This window comes from Rhea pennata, chromosome 2 (assembly GCF_028389875.1).
Source record: "Rhea pennata isolate bPtePen1 chromosome 2, bPtePen1.pri, whole genome shotgun sequence".
NCBI lineage: Eukaryota > Metazoa > Chordata > Aves > Rheiformes > Rheidae > Rhea > Rhea pennata.
In genome coordinates this window covers 24,082,584-24,097,957 of record NC_084664.1, presented here as the reverse complement: position 1 = coordinate 24,097,957, position 15,374 = coordinate 24,082,584, and the positions used below count along the sequence as shown (strand labels likewise).

General features: G+C 38.1%; 1 protein-coding gene across 1 annotated transcript in view; it reads right to left on the bottom strand.

Moving 5' to 3' along the window:
* Nucleotides 1-13,559, bottom strand: part of RUNDC3B (RUN domain containing 3B) — a 50,320-nt gene extending 36,761 nt beyond the window's left edge. Inside the window, exons 1-2 of the mRNA XM_062569079.1 lie at nucleotides 13,260-13,559; nucleotides 7,447-7,562 (exon numbers count right to left, since the gene is read on the bottom strand). Of these exons, the coding sequence (XP_062425063.1) occupies nucleotides 7,447-7,562; nucleotides 13,260-13,363 (220 nt within the window). The 5' untranslated portion in view covers nucleotides 13,364-13,559. The remainder of the gene's footprint in view (nucleotides 1-7,446; nucleotides 7,563-13,259) is intronic.
* Nucleotides 13,560-15,374: the final 1,815 nt, after the last annotated feature.

The window sequence follows — 15,374 nt, the reverse complement described above, 5'->3', positions numbered from 1 at the left end:
AAATCCAGAACTTGAAAAAGAGCATCTCTGCCCTCTGGTTATTGCCATTATAATGTACACGCCAAACCTCTTTTCCCTGTAAAACAAGATCTTATTTTTAAGTTATTTGAAGTCTTGAGTTTTACTTCTGAACTTGTATTAATGTAGCAGAAAGACTTTATTCTTTTGCCATTGGAAAGCTCAGATTTTTATGAAGAATATATTAGACTGATACTGAAATTCATATATATTGAAAATAAAATACCAAAATATGACATCAAGGATATCTTGACTTAGTAAGACATGCCTTAGCTCCAAGCACAGCCAGTGCTTCAGCCAGCTGAAGATCTGCCTCTATGGACCTAAGAAACTCAAAGTAACCCCTTCCTCACTTCCCCCAGGGTACTGGCTACTTCACTTTCTGGTCCATCTGCTTACCTTCCCACATTAATCTATTCAGCAAATTCAAAGCTTGATGAAAGACTTGCACAAAAACCATGAAGAAATTAATATATACTACTTAATATCCCAAAGAAACAACAAAAGCTCCAGTTACTGAAGACACTTTCTCAGCTTTGACGACCAAAAAGACCCAAGTCTTTTTCCACACAGTAACTGCTCTTACAAATCACTACTTTTGTTGAAACATAAAGTATCATGGACATCAACAAGAATTCAACAGCATTTTATTGATACTAAAAATTTACTGATATTTTTCATATTCTTAATTGTATCAGGAACATTTCTACCCTGGATTATACCTGCAAAATTAAATGGAACACAAGCGTGAAGATGATTTTGTGTCACCAACTCCAGTTCAAACTAATAAAGGCAAAACAATAACTTCTGTGGCTTTATCAAATTCTATCTTAAAGAGTATTTTCTGCAAAAACAGCTTAACAGGCAGCTTCACTCCAGTTTTCTGAAGCCAGTAATATGTGGTAAAGCAACTCCTTTGACCAACGAATGTCTGAAAAATACACGTGTGACTTTAAAGTACCTTTATAACAGAAATGCATACCGCTACACAAACTTGTTTGGTTTACACTGGTCAGTGAAGCAAGCTGGCCATAATTACAGTATGCTGTGAAATAACACTAGGTTTTAATCTTGCAGCAGCTCTCTACAAGGGTACAGTGCCTTTCCAACAGCAGCATGAATTGCCTTGAAACTCACAGCAGGCTCCTGTCATGAATCAAGGTCATCTGCATTTTACTGTTTTCTCCATAGAGCTCTAAATTAAGCCCACGCTCTAGTAGCTAACACTATCTGAAGGAAAAACTTCCTTAACTATCCTATATAAAGATCACAGGAAAGACTGTTAGGCAATAGAGGAGAGTGTACTTTAAAAACTATTAAATAGGATTTTAAGCTGTATATTTCCTACAATTTGAAGCACTCTCAGTGTTTGAAAATCTGCTTGGCCCTCAATTAATGAATTTATTGTGCATCACCATAGGATGTCACAAGGAATGAAAAAGCTAAAATTAGAGCTAGATTTTAATGGGTCACAGCTAACTTGAAACTTAACTTCTAATATACAACTTGTACTCTGTCAATGATCTGAAGGAAAGAGGGAGCTTCCTGGAAGATCCAAACAACAAAGAGTATGTGGTTTTGTAATCAAGTTGATATATCACCAGAAGATACAGAAGCTTACAAAAGCAACAAAAATGGCATTACTGTTTTTGTCAGCCATCAGAATTGTTAGGTAAACATGGGAGCCATAAATTTAACATTAAATACTGTTTAAATGAATGCAACTTTGTAGCACAAAATCAAAAAGTAAATAGAAACAACATGACCAAATTTTGTATTTCACCACATTTTTCAACACAGTAATGCACCTATTCTTATCAGCCTATTTCTGTTCCTGTCTGACAACTAGATATAGACATCTGTAATGCTATTTTTTAGATCTTTTTTCACTCCCAAGAAGCTCTGTTGGAATAAGACATTAAAACATTTTGATTCCTACTCATTTACAGGCCAATTTCCTATCTAGAAAACAAAGTTCTGTAGCTGAAAAGCAGTAACTGTTAGGCTGCTGTAAGGTACAGGCAGGTTTTTTCCAAATTTTCCAGTACCATAATTTTGTGCACAGCAAATTTAGTCTATTCTACAAAAAAATAAGTTTTAATATAATTTGTTAAAAATATAATAGTATGATATTTCTTTGAGGAATTTCTATAGTACCTACTCTTTATTTTGGGCCTGCAGAATGAGTTATTGAAAAAAAATTACAATGGCTCATAAATCCAGACTTCCAAGACAGTTATTATTTGGTTTAAGATTTTTCCCTATACAGAAGAAAGGAGAATGAACCTAACCACAAATTACACAAGAGCCTGACTATTTCTTTTCAGCCAAAAAACAGTGACAATACAGATTTAGAAATATAAAAATCAGTAACAAAAGCTATTCTGCTTAGAATAGCACTCATATTTATGGAAAGTATACGCTTACACTTGGCCTCTCTCATGACAGTAGTGCCTTCAACTCTTACTTCTTTGCCTTCCCTTTTTCATCTTCACTACATCTCCATCCTCTCAACTCTTTCTTAAGAAAAAAAAGAGGGTCTATGAAATAGTTGGCAACAATATGCATTTTTCTTAAATAAATAAAATATGAAAATGTCCAGCCAGGGATAGATAAGATGTGCACTGCAGACACTGTTTCAAAAGTAAATTATTAAATGTAATAATCCATTTCACTATGAAGATGATAGTGTTTTATAGAATTTTTAAAATAGAATTTTATTTACCATCACTAGCATGGTTACCATTCCTGCCATCAGATTACTGATGACCCATAAAATTAGAACATTTTAGAGAAAGGGGAGAAGAGGTGAATTATTACATTTATCTTCTTACTCAGACAGCACTGACCACTTACTACTCACAGTAGGTTTTCGAAAAGGAAAAGAAAAAGAAAAAAAGAGTATCTTAGTCACTAGCAAATTAGGAATAACATAGATAAAAGATGGATAGAGATGAGCAGCTCACACAGACAACTCTAGCAAAAGCTTTTGACATATTTACAGTACCTCTTAAATGTACTTACAGGAAAAAAGGCACACAAAGTTATTTAAGTATAAAAATAGCACAGTACAGTATATTCTTATGTCATTATGGTGGTAAATGCAATTAAGTGTACAAATGATAAGTACACTCACACTAAGCATGACATGCAAAAATCATAAGCAAGGTTAACTATATGATATTACTGTTCATAGAGATTAATCTCTATACCAAAACTATTCCTAAGTATGCATACTATTCATCAGTTTGGATATAAACATGTTTTCCTGTAAAAGATATTACAATTAAGTCAAACACATACACAACAACAGCTTTCAAAAATACGTTTGAGATGATGGCCATAAAAATCTACAATAGCTATTAATGTCATTCATTGCTTGTTAATTAAAACTAACTTAAAGTGATAGACAAGGCATGTGAATTAAATTTCTGGGTGGAAAAAATCATACAAAATTATGATGCAGTAAAGACAATATATGCACCACTGAAGTGGCTTCAGATTTTGAATTAGCTGATATATGTCTGTGATCAAATCCCAAATACTGTTGCCGAACAATATTTTGATGCCCCTATCACATCTGCACCAACTACATCTACTCAGTCGATTGGATTAAAACAAAAATAAACCTGCACACCCTTATGGTAACATACCTGAAAATCTGTGGCCAGCAGCCAATACAAGAAGATGCCAAGAGAGCTACAAGATATGGCTTAATCACAAGAGTACACAAATATTAAGACAGAAACAAATTCCAAACAACTACCTGAGAAAAAAAAAAAATGAGTCTCCTGAAATTACCTTGCTTTAAAGATTCTTAAACATGTAGACTTTTGCAGAAGTTTGTAAAATCCTCATTCAGGATGATAGCTCCTGTTTGGTCCAGAGACCTTCAAATAAATTCTCTTTATATCCAGACAATCCCTCCTAACAACACACACACACACACACACTATTTCATCCTTCATTACAAAGTCATGCAAACTTTCAGTCCTGATCAGAAATAAATGATTAGTGAGCCACTTTTCTTCTTTCTGTTGCTCCTTTCCTCCTATCTCTTCAAAATCCTCAACTGTCTAGCCCAGTAGTGTCAAGTCTTGTCAGCACGTTAGCTTATTAAGTCTTGTTAGCTTATCCTAAGGACAGGAAGGGTCATATGCTTATATCTTCCTCAGGATATTTCAACTGTTCTGTATTCACAAAGAAAGCCAACACTTCCAGGCAGTACCATGTTTTCCTGCACATGCATTACATAGTACAGGCATAAGTATCTCTCCACTTTCTAGAGCGGCAGTTAAGGCTTGCGATCCCTGCAAGAACAATCAATGGAGCTTACCCAAACTCTCTTTAAAAACAGGCTGTAAGCCAGACTGTGGCCTATTCCGGACGTGAGCACATGCTTAAGTGTAGAGTAGTAGAGACAAGGCCAAGTTTTCAGCCAGAGCATAACACACTGTCTTTTACAGAACTATCTGGGTGCTACATATATGCAGTCTTCTGTATCCTACAAACAGATACTTGCATCCAAGTAGCACACACATATTTCTTGTTGTGTGAACTGACGTATTTACATCTACCTTATTTTATTACTAAACAGACACCCACATCTAAAACGTTCTTGAGAGAAGAGCAGTTGGATTAAGGAAGGAGTGTGTCTGCATGAAAAGCCATTAGTTTTCTGCCTGCTTGACCTCCTGTCTGGATCCCTGCAGGATTAGGTGAGAACCAATGCCAGTATCAAGGAAAGGATGGGAGCATGAAGTCTGTGAAAGGGGTCAAGAACAGTAAGACTAGCTTGCTTGAAATACAAAACACTTAGCTGAACACAAAGTGAGAACAGAAAAAAAAACCCACTCTGTAGCAAACAACACTGAAGTTCACGAAAAATCATGTAGATTTTCAATATACAACTGGAAAAGGTCCTAAGCAATCTGAAATAGCCTTCTTTTGAAGAAGCAGTTAGACCAGGTGATTGTCAGAAGTGCTTTCCAACCTATATTCTTAATTGATTCTTAATAGAAAAAAAAAAATCAAACCACTAGGAATGTTGTTTCATGCCACTTATGCTACTGTATACTTAAAAAAAAAATTTTTTTGAATACAGCATTCATGTTGCTAAAGCTGGCATTTAACAGAACAGCTAAGAGGATGAGGCTTGTGGCATTATTATTTCAGAATTCTTAATTGTGTTTTAGAAAAAGCACAAAATTCTAATCCCCACAGTTAACTAACCTTTTCCTCACAAAATGACTATCCTTTCCATTTTGCATTTTGTCTAGATCCTAAGTGAGCACAAAACCAGTAAGCAGCAGAGCCACTACATTACATCAAGACTGTTTTGCTCCTTGTTCAAAATAACCATCTTCAAAATCAAACAAGATAATTGCCTGTAAAAGTTTTCTAATAGAAGTAAACTTAATCCTTTAAAATACAAACTGAATCAATCACATTTTTAAATCCTCCTTCGTCTCTCCCTGTACTTCTGATGGAAGTCAGAAATTTTAAGAATTATTTGCCACGGCCTTGAGAAAGTAAAAGTCTATATACTCAAACTCTCAAAACTAGACAATCTGTATAACACTTCACTGCCACAGGATTGTGATAGCATAAATGGCCCCACTGTATCAAAGCTATTATCACAGACAAAATATCATGTATGTTCTCCCTGCATTAAAACATTTTACATCACCCATTGCAATCACTAGTCCGCTTTTAGCACACTCCCACCCACACAAAAACTATGCATTCAAAACGTATTAGTCATTTCCACATATAAGATGTGATTTCCTTCAAGCTCTGTGTTGCATAATACATATCCTCTTAAGATTTGAATTGTCACCGTACATTTATTATCTCAATTTCTCTTTCAAGTTTTTAAAGAACAAAATAATCTAATCAGTAGTAGCAATCTAGCTCATTACCAAAAATTCCCCATTTGCAATAAAATGCACACGTTGATGCCTTTTTCAGTATTTTTATTTAACTCTAAAGTTATAAAAATGTACTAGTAATACATACAAGGGGAAACTGAGACAACAATTTATTATTTGAAATAACTTTTATTTGCAAATTCTATTTGTCTCTAACTCATTTGCTAGACTACCACTGTGGTACCTGCACTAAAATTAAGGAGCACTTGCTTCCTAGAATGATTAGCTTCACTTCCTGGATTATATGAAAAAAGTACTAAAAATAAAAATCCTGGCCCAAGATAAATAGTACAGTTTGTTTGAATATCTGAAGATAAAATGGAAACCATACAGTACAAAATCCTTTCATAACCAAAAGGAAGGTGAAGGTCAAAGTTGACATCCGCTCTACCTCATGTCCTGAGTAATACACTGTGAAACAAAAGAATGTTAAGCAAAAAAATAAACAAAGTTTATAATGATTTCTGCTCAAAAATCACTAAAGCTGGGGAGTGAGGGGGCAACAGAGCAACTTCCCAGCAGTGTCAATTTGCCAAGTACCCATAATCACTCCAATAATCTCTGTAACAATGTGACAAACACTATGTTCCTACCCCACTGTGTGAATTTTTTCTTTCTGTGACAGCATGACAGCAGGTAGTAATTGTGCTACTCAAATGTCAGCCTACACACAATATTCTTCACAAAGCTTAGTTACGAATATTGAAAAGCAAAAGTATGAAAAGGAGTGGATTGTCATATTACATATTTACATGAGTATGATGTCCTTCCTTATCCCCAAATAATTTCAGAAGCTGTATACAGAACAGAGGAATGAGGAGAAGCTTCCAAAGTCTCTGCTAGTGACTGCTGCTGCAAAGGCACTCACTGTTCTTTCAGCAAAGCAGCTTCCTCTAGAAGAACCAGGAAATCAAACAGACATTTTCTTGAATTAGAACAACATCTGACTCTAATACAAGAAGAGAATCAACTGACCTTCCTTAAAAGCAATTTGATCTAGATCCATTACATTCCAACAGCAAAAAGCAGCTTCACCATGTGGAACAGGGGAATGAAAGAATCTAAACACAAAGCCTTTGGAAAAGAAGGCAACAAAAGCAGCGAAGGGTGGGAAGAAATGAGAGCAACACCTATCTGTATCTTCTGCTAATTTAAAAACCACTATGGCTGTCTTACAGACCCAGACTCTTAGAATATAGCCTTACCATAAAGCAGAAAAGCAGAGGGAGCTCAGCACCATAGCAACATCTATTGACTTAATTACCCGCCTAGAACAATTCCAACAAGAACACTGTAAAGGTGCCTGACAAAATCTTTCCTTGACTTCTTTTCTACAGTAACCCAAACAACCATAAATGCAAAAGCAAGGGAACAAAATGGAACAGAGAAAGCCACCACTTTCTTTCACATCAACAAGTTTCCACAGCCGTACGCTAATTTCATGAAAGTAAATTCTCATGGCAGAAACATTATCCATAACAAAGGCTTTTTAATATACCTTTCAGTCGATGACTCAGAATCTGTTCCAGAATGGCTGCAAAATTATTAAATTCAGGGGAAGAATCATCTATAGTCTCAAAGCAGGAACGGTCAATCAGAGTCTTCACTGAAAACCTAGAACAAAAGAAAAGCACATTCATAAACTTTATAGATAGCTATTGGTCATCTACATCAAGATAATACTTGGCAAAACAAACAAAAAACCCCATAAAACTACCTTGGGGATTTCACAGTCAGAACAATGTAAACTCATACCATGTTAAGAAAAAGTCTGGAAATACAGTCAATACCACTGGTCTCTGGCATAAAGCTTTAAGAACAAAAAACAGAAGTTCTTCTACTTTCTAAGTAAAAGCGAGCGAACTTTTTCAACTTTATGAATAGTTGAGAGAAGAATAAAGCCACTCAAAGGCATTCAATAGCAATTTTTCTTCATAATCCTAAATATCAAAATTTTTGCTCGACTTTTCCTTCAAAATTCCTTTTATTTCCCAAATCCATGCCTAAGAAGCAGAAGCATAAACTTTATCCTATCAGGGGAACACTGTAATTTCATCCTCATGCAAGAATAACTCAAACACATTATAAAACTGTACATTTTTATCCACTATTAACTCTGCACATTAACTCACACAGGCTGATTTTCCTGTAAATGAGTTTAATCCCTTTTCAGCATCGTATTACTTCACTGCTAAGCCAGAAAAACTATTAATTTGAGTGATTTAACTTTTGAAATTGGAAAGGCTGAATCAAGCCACTATCTCAAAAGCAGATAATCTGTTACCAGTCAATTACCCAATCTTAGCTGCGTTTAGTTACACCTGCACTTATCCATCTTTATCCTGAGAATGTAATCTAAACCACAAGAAACATGATAAATAGAGATTTTTTCTTCTGTTTTCCATTTCATCATAATCAATTTTAATTATTCTTTCTGCTCTTTGCTCTTCAGTTTTCATCTGAAGGCAAGTTTCACATGCCTTCAACTTCAAATGTAACATTTTTTTGAGGTTTTTATTGGACTTTGTGCAACAATCCTTATTTGTATTAACAGAGTCCAACCGGAGCCTGAGGCCTTGGTTTCACAACACCAGAGGTTCAACAATATCCACTTTGGAAGTTCCCACTCTGCCTGCTCATCCCAGACCCTATGCCAGGGCACGCTCTTCCCTCAGTTGTGCCAGTACAACTATTTATGAAGCCCACTGTGAACTGGTCCAAATTTATAGCACTTGAGGAGGAGGAGGAGGCATGGAGTGACTCTTATACATCCATAATAAACACCGTTCACAGCGTGATAACTCGAACAGTTCTTGGCACAGCCAAAGCAGCAACACACTATGTAGACACAAGCAGGAATAAGACTCTTCAAACCAGTAGTACTATTGCTCTGTACTGTAAAGGTAACTTCAGTGCATCTCTAATAGAGTCAGCTCAGCCTCTTCATGCTTATTTACTAAATGATACCATCCTAAATTATGCTCAGACTGAACTATTATTTATTTATTTTTCCAATTATGTTATACCAAGTAAACTTCTGAATAAAGGTTCTCCATTCTACCTTTCCTGTAAGCTGCTATTATTTTTGAAATGTTTCTGGAAGGGCAGGCATTGGGGGTGGGGGGAAAGCTGCTTCCACAATCTCAAGCTGACTCAGTTTTTAACTCCTCCGCAATTTTTATCGTTTTTGAGTGAGAGACAAGTATGCCCACCATTAAACCTATACCTATTTGCTAGCACTGCTAATGACTGTCCTAAAGGCAGTAACGAATTCTTTCTTCAAGCTACACCACACTTGTGAGACTAACTACAAAAAACTCTTAAATTTTTGAAATCAAACACACATAACAATGCCTAGACCAAATCAGTAGCAACAAGAAGGCTCCTCTCACACTACGCAAAAATGAAAAACAGGAGATGCAGCACACCATTCCTTTATGGGAACACATATAAGAAACACAGTGAGCTGGCAACGTGGTATAACTGGACAATACATACAGTAACATCATCATAAAACTCAGAGACCTGATCATCACATAATCCATAAACTACAAAACAAAACACTGCATGATATATAGCTATGTCTATTTTTCCTTTGTTAAGCGTCCTATTTAAAAGTTCACTAGTTAATACTGGATGGTATACATATTCAGAAACGGAGATACATTCAGAAGGGGAGAGAACTTTGGAGCAATTCACATACTTTTCTAAAATAACAGGTAAGTAACATTTGTTATTTTAAAACATTCAGCAACTCAATGAAAGAAAAGAAATATTGTATATAGTTTTAAAAAAGATGAGTTACCACAACTTTTAAATACTTGGGATCTGTCTAGAAAGGACAATCTAACATCCCATCATCTTTATTGGTGCTCTTTTTAATTACTCATACTACTGCCACCATGCTCTCTACTTTACACTTCTAACAACAAAATCTAAACAACCTTTACAGTTATGAGATTTCACTTATGTCAAGTTTGACTAAAATTGGCTTTTAGGAGAACAAGCGACAAGCAGTGCAAATATGTACACTTTATTTCCATGCATCAGGAAGATAACAACCCTAGCAGTCAAAATTTGACTGATTGGAAATGTTCTCTGAGAGGCTTTTTAAAAAAAATACTTACAGGCTGAAAGCCAAGAAGGTAAACGCCATCTCTAAAGTACCTCCATGCAAGTAGTATTAAGAAACAATATTCAGGTAGATAAGATACAGTATTAGTGGCTCACGACAGACTGCTTTCTTTTTTCCATGTTGTTTCCAACTTCATATACCCTCCACAGGGCTACCACTGCAGCACTGCGCTCTGAGCAAGAGTCTACACACATTGCAGAGGTTAACCCAGGAACTACAGCAAAAGGGCTTAAGAAATGAAAGTGGCTTTAAATAAACCTACGATCTTCTAATGTGAGCTTTTCAGTGGATCGTAGTAGGATTAGAATAATTTAGCCCCAATAACTATTGCTCAGATAATTTTCATTTCTTTTATCCAACCAGTTCCTATGTCTCACTGCAACAATTTTTGTATACAGTAACTACAGCTGGAGCAAAAGGGATCCAAACAAGGGTTTTTCTAAACAACCTCCGTGACCTTTGATGTTTTCAGCTCCTTACGTACTCTTCCCTGTCACGAACATGGTCTTGTTTGCATCAAAAAATAGCTGTAGAAGCAGCAGCAATTCTCCAATTTTAAGAGTCTCTGAACTCTTATTCAAGTGAGAGGAAAACATTCTTGAACAAGACAGACTTATAGCAAGCCTTTTTTGGGGAAGTTCTCAACTCCAAGACAAACTCAAACCTTTGTTGACCTACAAGCTAGAGTCTTAATTCTAAACACATAAGTGCTCTATTTAAAACTTACTAAACAGAAACAAGTCTCTAATCAAGCAGAAAATAGACAGAAAATACAACTGCTATATGTACTTGTTATTTTCTGATGTTATATTCTGCTCCTCTCGGTTTTCAAATGACTGGGAGCATCTTTTCAAATAAATTTGAAAAGATTAATTTGCAATTTGATAACCAATGTAAAACATGTCATTTTAAAGAAGGTAAATACAGAATAACGTAAATGTAGATATGTATCATTATCTACGAATGTAGGTAAATGTAGAATAATCCCAAAGATGATAAACTGACATTCCTTGTACTGTAGAACAAGGAATAAATTATTAGAGACTGTTAACAGATGGTAATTCAGAAGAATGTTTTCTTTGTAATCTCTTACCTTCACTGGGTAGCAAATAGTATCACCCAAATTTAATCAAGTCAATTCAAGGGAGCTTTTTTAAAAAACAGAAACAAACAAAAAAGATTTATTTCTTATTGTCATAGAGTTTTGATTGGAACGGATCAGTACCTTAGTAGTTTTGATACTTACCTGGATATTTCCTAACAGATAACATTTTTCAAAAATAGAAAATGTTTAATAACTACAGAAAGGCACATAAATATTTTAAACATTTTTATGAGGAATAAAAATATAAAAAAATTTATGCAAACCATTGTAACACAAATCCTTCTTTCTTCTCATCCCCCTTTCCAAATTTTAAGGTGTATTCAGAAACTAGCAATTTCAGGATTTGTGAAAGAAAATAGTAAAATTTAACTGTTTTATTGAAAATAATTATAATTTGCCATTTTGAGTGGTTCCTGGAGTAGTCCTTCCACATATTTTTGACTGAATTCATTCAGATTCCTAAGCTACTTTACCTTTGTTACTATTTTAACTGCTAGGACAAGTACATGAAATGCACAAACTGAAAAAATAAAATTTAGCAGCATAGAGAACAAGATATTTCCTCATAAATGAGGCAGGATGAACCAGCAAGCTCTGCTGAATGCAGGATAATCCTTTGAAAAGAACTGCTTATAGTCTGGTACAATTGTGGTATTACTTGATAAAACTGCTGTTTCCTCAAGACTGCAGATTGGCAATATCAGTATGTCTGCGGCCACAGCAAAGTAGAACTGGCAAAAATGAACGCTTATTTCTTCTATTTATTCTGCTTTAGCAAGTTTGGAGGGAAAAAAAGAAAGATTCTTTTTTTCTGTGTTGTTGTTACATCTCCCTTTCAGAGGTAGTAGTAGACTAAGTATAATACCCTGTGAAAGGTAAAACAGTATAGATGCCACTCTGAAACCTAGACACTAGGGCTTAAATGAATACTGAAACAGACTCCTTTCAGCACCGGATAATATATTCCATTTGTAAAACCCATTAAACAGCATTCAATAAAAGCAAAGAAGAAGGAATTTGGAATCCTAAACTGTTTTCAAAAAATACTGCTGCAGCATCAATTGGTGATGATACAGTGTGCGTATATATATATATATATATATATAGGATATTAGGATATATGTATACATAACTATCCTAATAATTGTCTTTGTCCATTATAAAACTTTGTTCAAATTAATGTCATAGATCATATGAGCCTGTTGATGATTCTCTAGATAATATTCAAATTAGTTTATTCGATAACATTTCAATTTAGCATTTGAAACAAATGCAGTAATGCAATCAGTGTTTTCAGCATGTGTGTGTACTTAAAAGTTTGCTATGATGTAATAGGTCAGTACTGCATATATGGAAACGCAGCATGAAATTTGACACTGACAGTAGTAAAAAGGCTTACATAAAAAAACACATGAAGTATTATTAAGCTTATATAAGCTTGGTATTAAGACACTAAAAAAAATTAATACACTAGGTCTAGTCTATACTGCAGATCTCCTGATCTAGATTTTGTAGACAAAAATATCCCCTGAAAACAGCCTCCTGCAGACTGCTCCCGCAGCATCCGTGCTTTGGTAAGACCATAGAGTCAGCCACCCCGCCAGCAGCTTTTGGTTTCACTCCGCGTCCAATATACACCAGATTAAGTATAAAATTTAAAAACGGACGTATGTTAATTTAAGAAAAAACGATGCTACAAGAAGACTAGTTGCATTAGGAATAATAAAAAAAAAAAATCTCAGTTCCTCGTTTCAGAGCGCGTGATGCCTGCCTCGCCTTGCTTCCGCCGTAACGCTCGCACACACACACGCTCATATACACACACACGCACCCGCGCTCACACACACACGCACGCACGCACGCACGCACACCCGCGCGCACCACCAGGGCACCGCGCGCCAACCGGGCCTGGCGGCGGCGGCGCCTCCCGCCCGCGGCCGCCGCGACCACCCGCGCGGAGCGGGGAGAACAACGCGCGGGGAGAGCGGCGGCCGAAGGTAACGGTCCCCGCGCCTCGCGCAGGCGGGAGGCGAGGACACGGCACGGCCGGAGGGCAGGGCCCGGCGTTCACCTGCAGACCGTGATCAAGTTCCGCCTTTCCACCGCGGCGTTGCGCGACGGGACGCTCTTCCTGCGGGCGGGCACGCTGAGCCCCCCCAGGCCGAGGGACGCCATCTCCGCGGGGCGCAGCGGGAGCCGCAGGGGCTGGCGCGGAGCCTTTGTTCCCGGCCTCCCGGTCTCAGGGACGCTGCGCCCGCCGCCGCCGCACGCGGAGGAGGAGGAGGCGGCGGCGGCCCCCGTGCTCCCCCCCGCCGCCCGCTCCGCGCAGGAGGAGGGAAGCCCCGAGGTGCGCAGCGGCCCGGGCGAGCAGGCGCCGGCGTCCCCGCGGCGGGGGCGGCCCGGCCCGGCCCGGCCCCCCGCGCTGGCGGCAGCCACGGCGCCTGGGAATCACAGCGCCGCAGAGCGCCGGCGCCGCCAGCCAATCAGCGCGCGGGCGGGGCGCGGCGCGGCGCGGCTAACGGTCGGCGCTTCAAAGGGGCGCGCGCGGCTAACGGGGGAGCCAGGAGCCGGGTGCAACGGGCGGGGCGAGGCGGGCCGGGGCGGCGCGGCGCGGCGCGGGCACCTGTGGCGGAGGGCGGCGGCGACCCCACCCCAGTGGGCCGCGGAAGGGGGAGCCCTCGCGAGGTGAGAGCAGTGGGGGGAGGGTGTCTGCGTCAGGCTTTCTACGCTTCCGTTTTGCTAAGCGTCTTCTTTCCTTTTTCTCCGTTCACTTCTTGCATCTCCTCGCTCTGTACCTGTTTGTGAAGCGCCGGATCCCTAAGCGAGTCCTCTGGCTCTCTTAAGGTTCTTGTGCTCTGTGAAACTGTGAACTTCTAACTGTTTAATGAGCTGCCTGTCCAGGATGTGAGAGCTTTTGCGGTTGTCTGCTGTGGTCGTGTCAGCCTTCTGACTTAAAACTTCTTTGAACTGTTGGATCTATCTTTGCAAGAATACGTAGATGAAATAATAATAGACTTTGAGACCAAAGCACGGGTATTTGTTGCTACTCGAAACAAAAAAGTCTGAGGATGCTCAGAAGAGCTCTGGGAGATAGTTTTGTTTGCATGTTGAGTTGTAAAAGATAAACAGAATGAGTTGAAGCTCAGGTCACTTAAAGTCTGGATGATTCAACATGTCTGAAGAAAGTCTAAGAATAAATTATGCTTTCTGGGGCAAGAAGAAGAGGACTAGGTTGGATAGTTGCTTGCAGAGATGTAAAGCTGTATGGAGTTTTTCTGTTTAACTCCCTTTCTGCTTAGCAAGATAACTTAATTTGTGCACAGTAAGGATGAAGGGTGATATATAAACCATAGCGCAGCTATGAGATGCAAATCACTGAGATGCAAATCCTTCTTGAACTATGCTTTCTTCAGGGAAGATCACGTGCAGATAAGAAATGTTTTCTTGGAAATGCTATCAAATTGAGAGCTGTGTCCAGCTATTGAGTGCAGTAGGAACTTCAAGTAGAGCCAAGTATAGGTGACAGTTTTCATGTGTAATAACATACAATTGTCTCTTTCATCAAAAGATATTTCAGAAATTGTTCAAAAAGTGTTACCATTCATCTAAAATTTCCAGTTTGTCAAAGGATCTTTTTAAAGTTGACATTTGATTTCCTATAGTCTCAGACCATTCAACACCTACTTAAATTAGTTTTGACTAATTTTTGTTCAACTGCATTTAAAATGCTAGGTAAACTATTCTTCCTTCTCCAAGGTAATACTGTTTGCTGAGTGGGTTTTCGCTGCAAACACATCATAATTCAAATTCACTCAGGTAGTTCATAACTCTGTTTCTTGCCTGTTTCCCTCCCCTCCAGAGAAACAGCATAAAAATAGTGGGGAGCAAGGGAGAACCTGGAGGAGGATATATTTCCTTCTTTAAAAGTAGGAGTAGGGTTTTTGGTGTGTGTGTGTGTTTGGGGGGGAGGTGTTTTGTTTGGGTGTTTTGTGTGTTTTTTTGAGAATCTGCTAGAACAACTTTGGAACAAATTATTGTTCTCCACTCGTCCACTTTAAGAAAATTAAAGGAAAAGGAAAATGATGGATGTTTTACTTGTTGGTTTATTTTGCTTTTTCATTGTGAAAAAGCCATTTTCAACTTTTTTTTTTTTTTTTTTTATTTTTTTTTTGCTTCTCAGCATCTT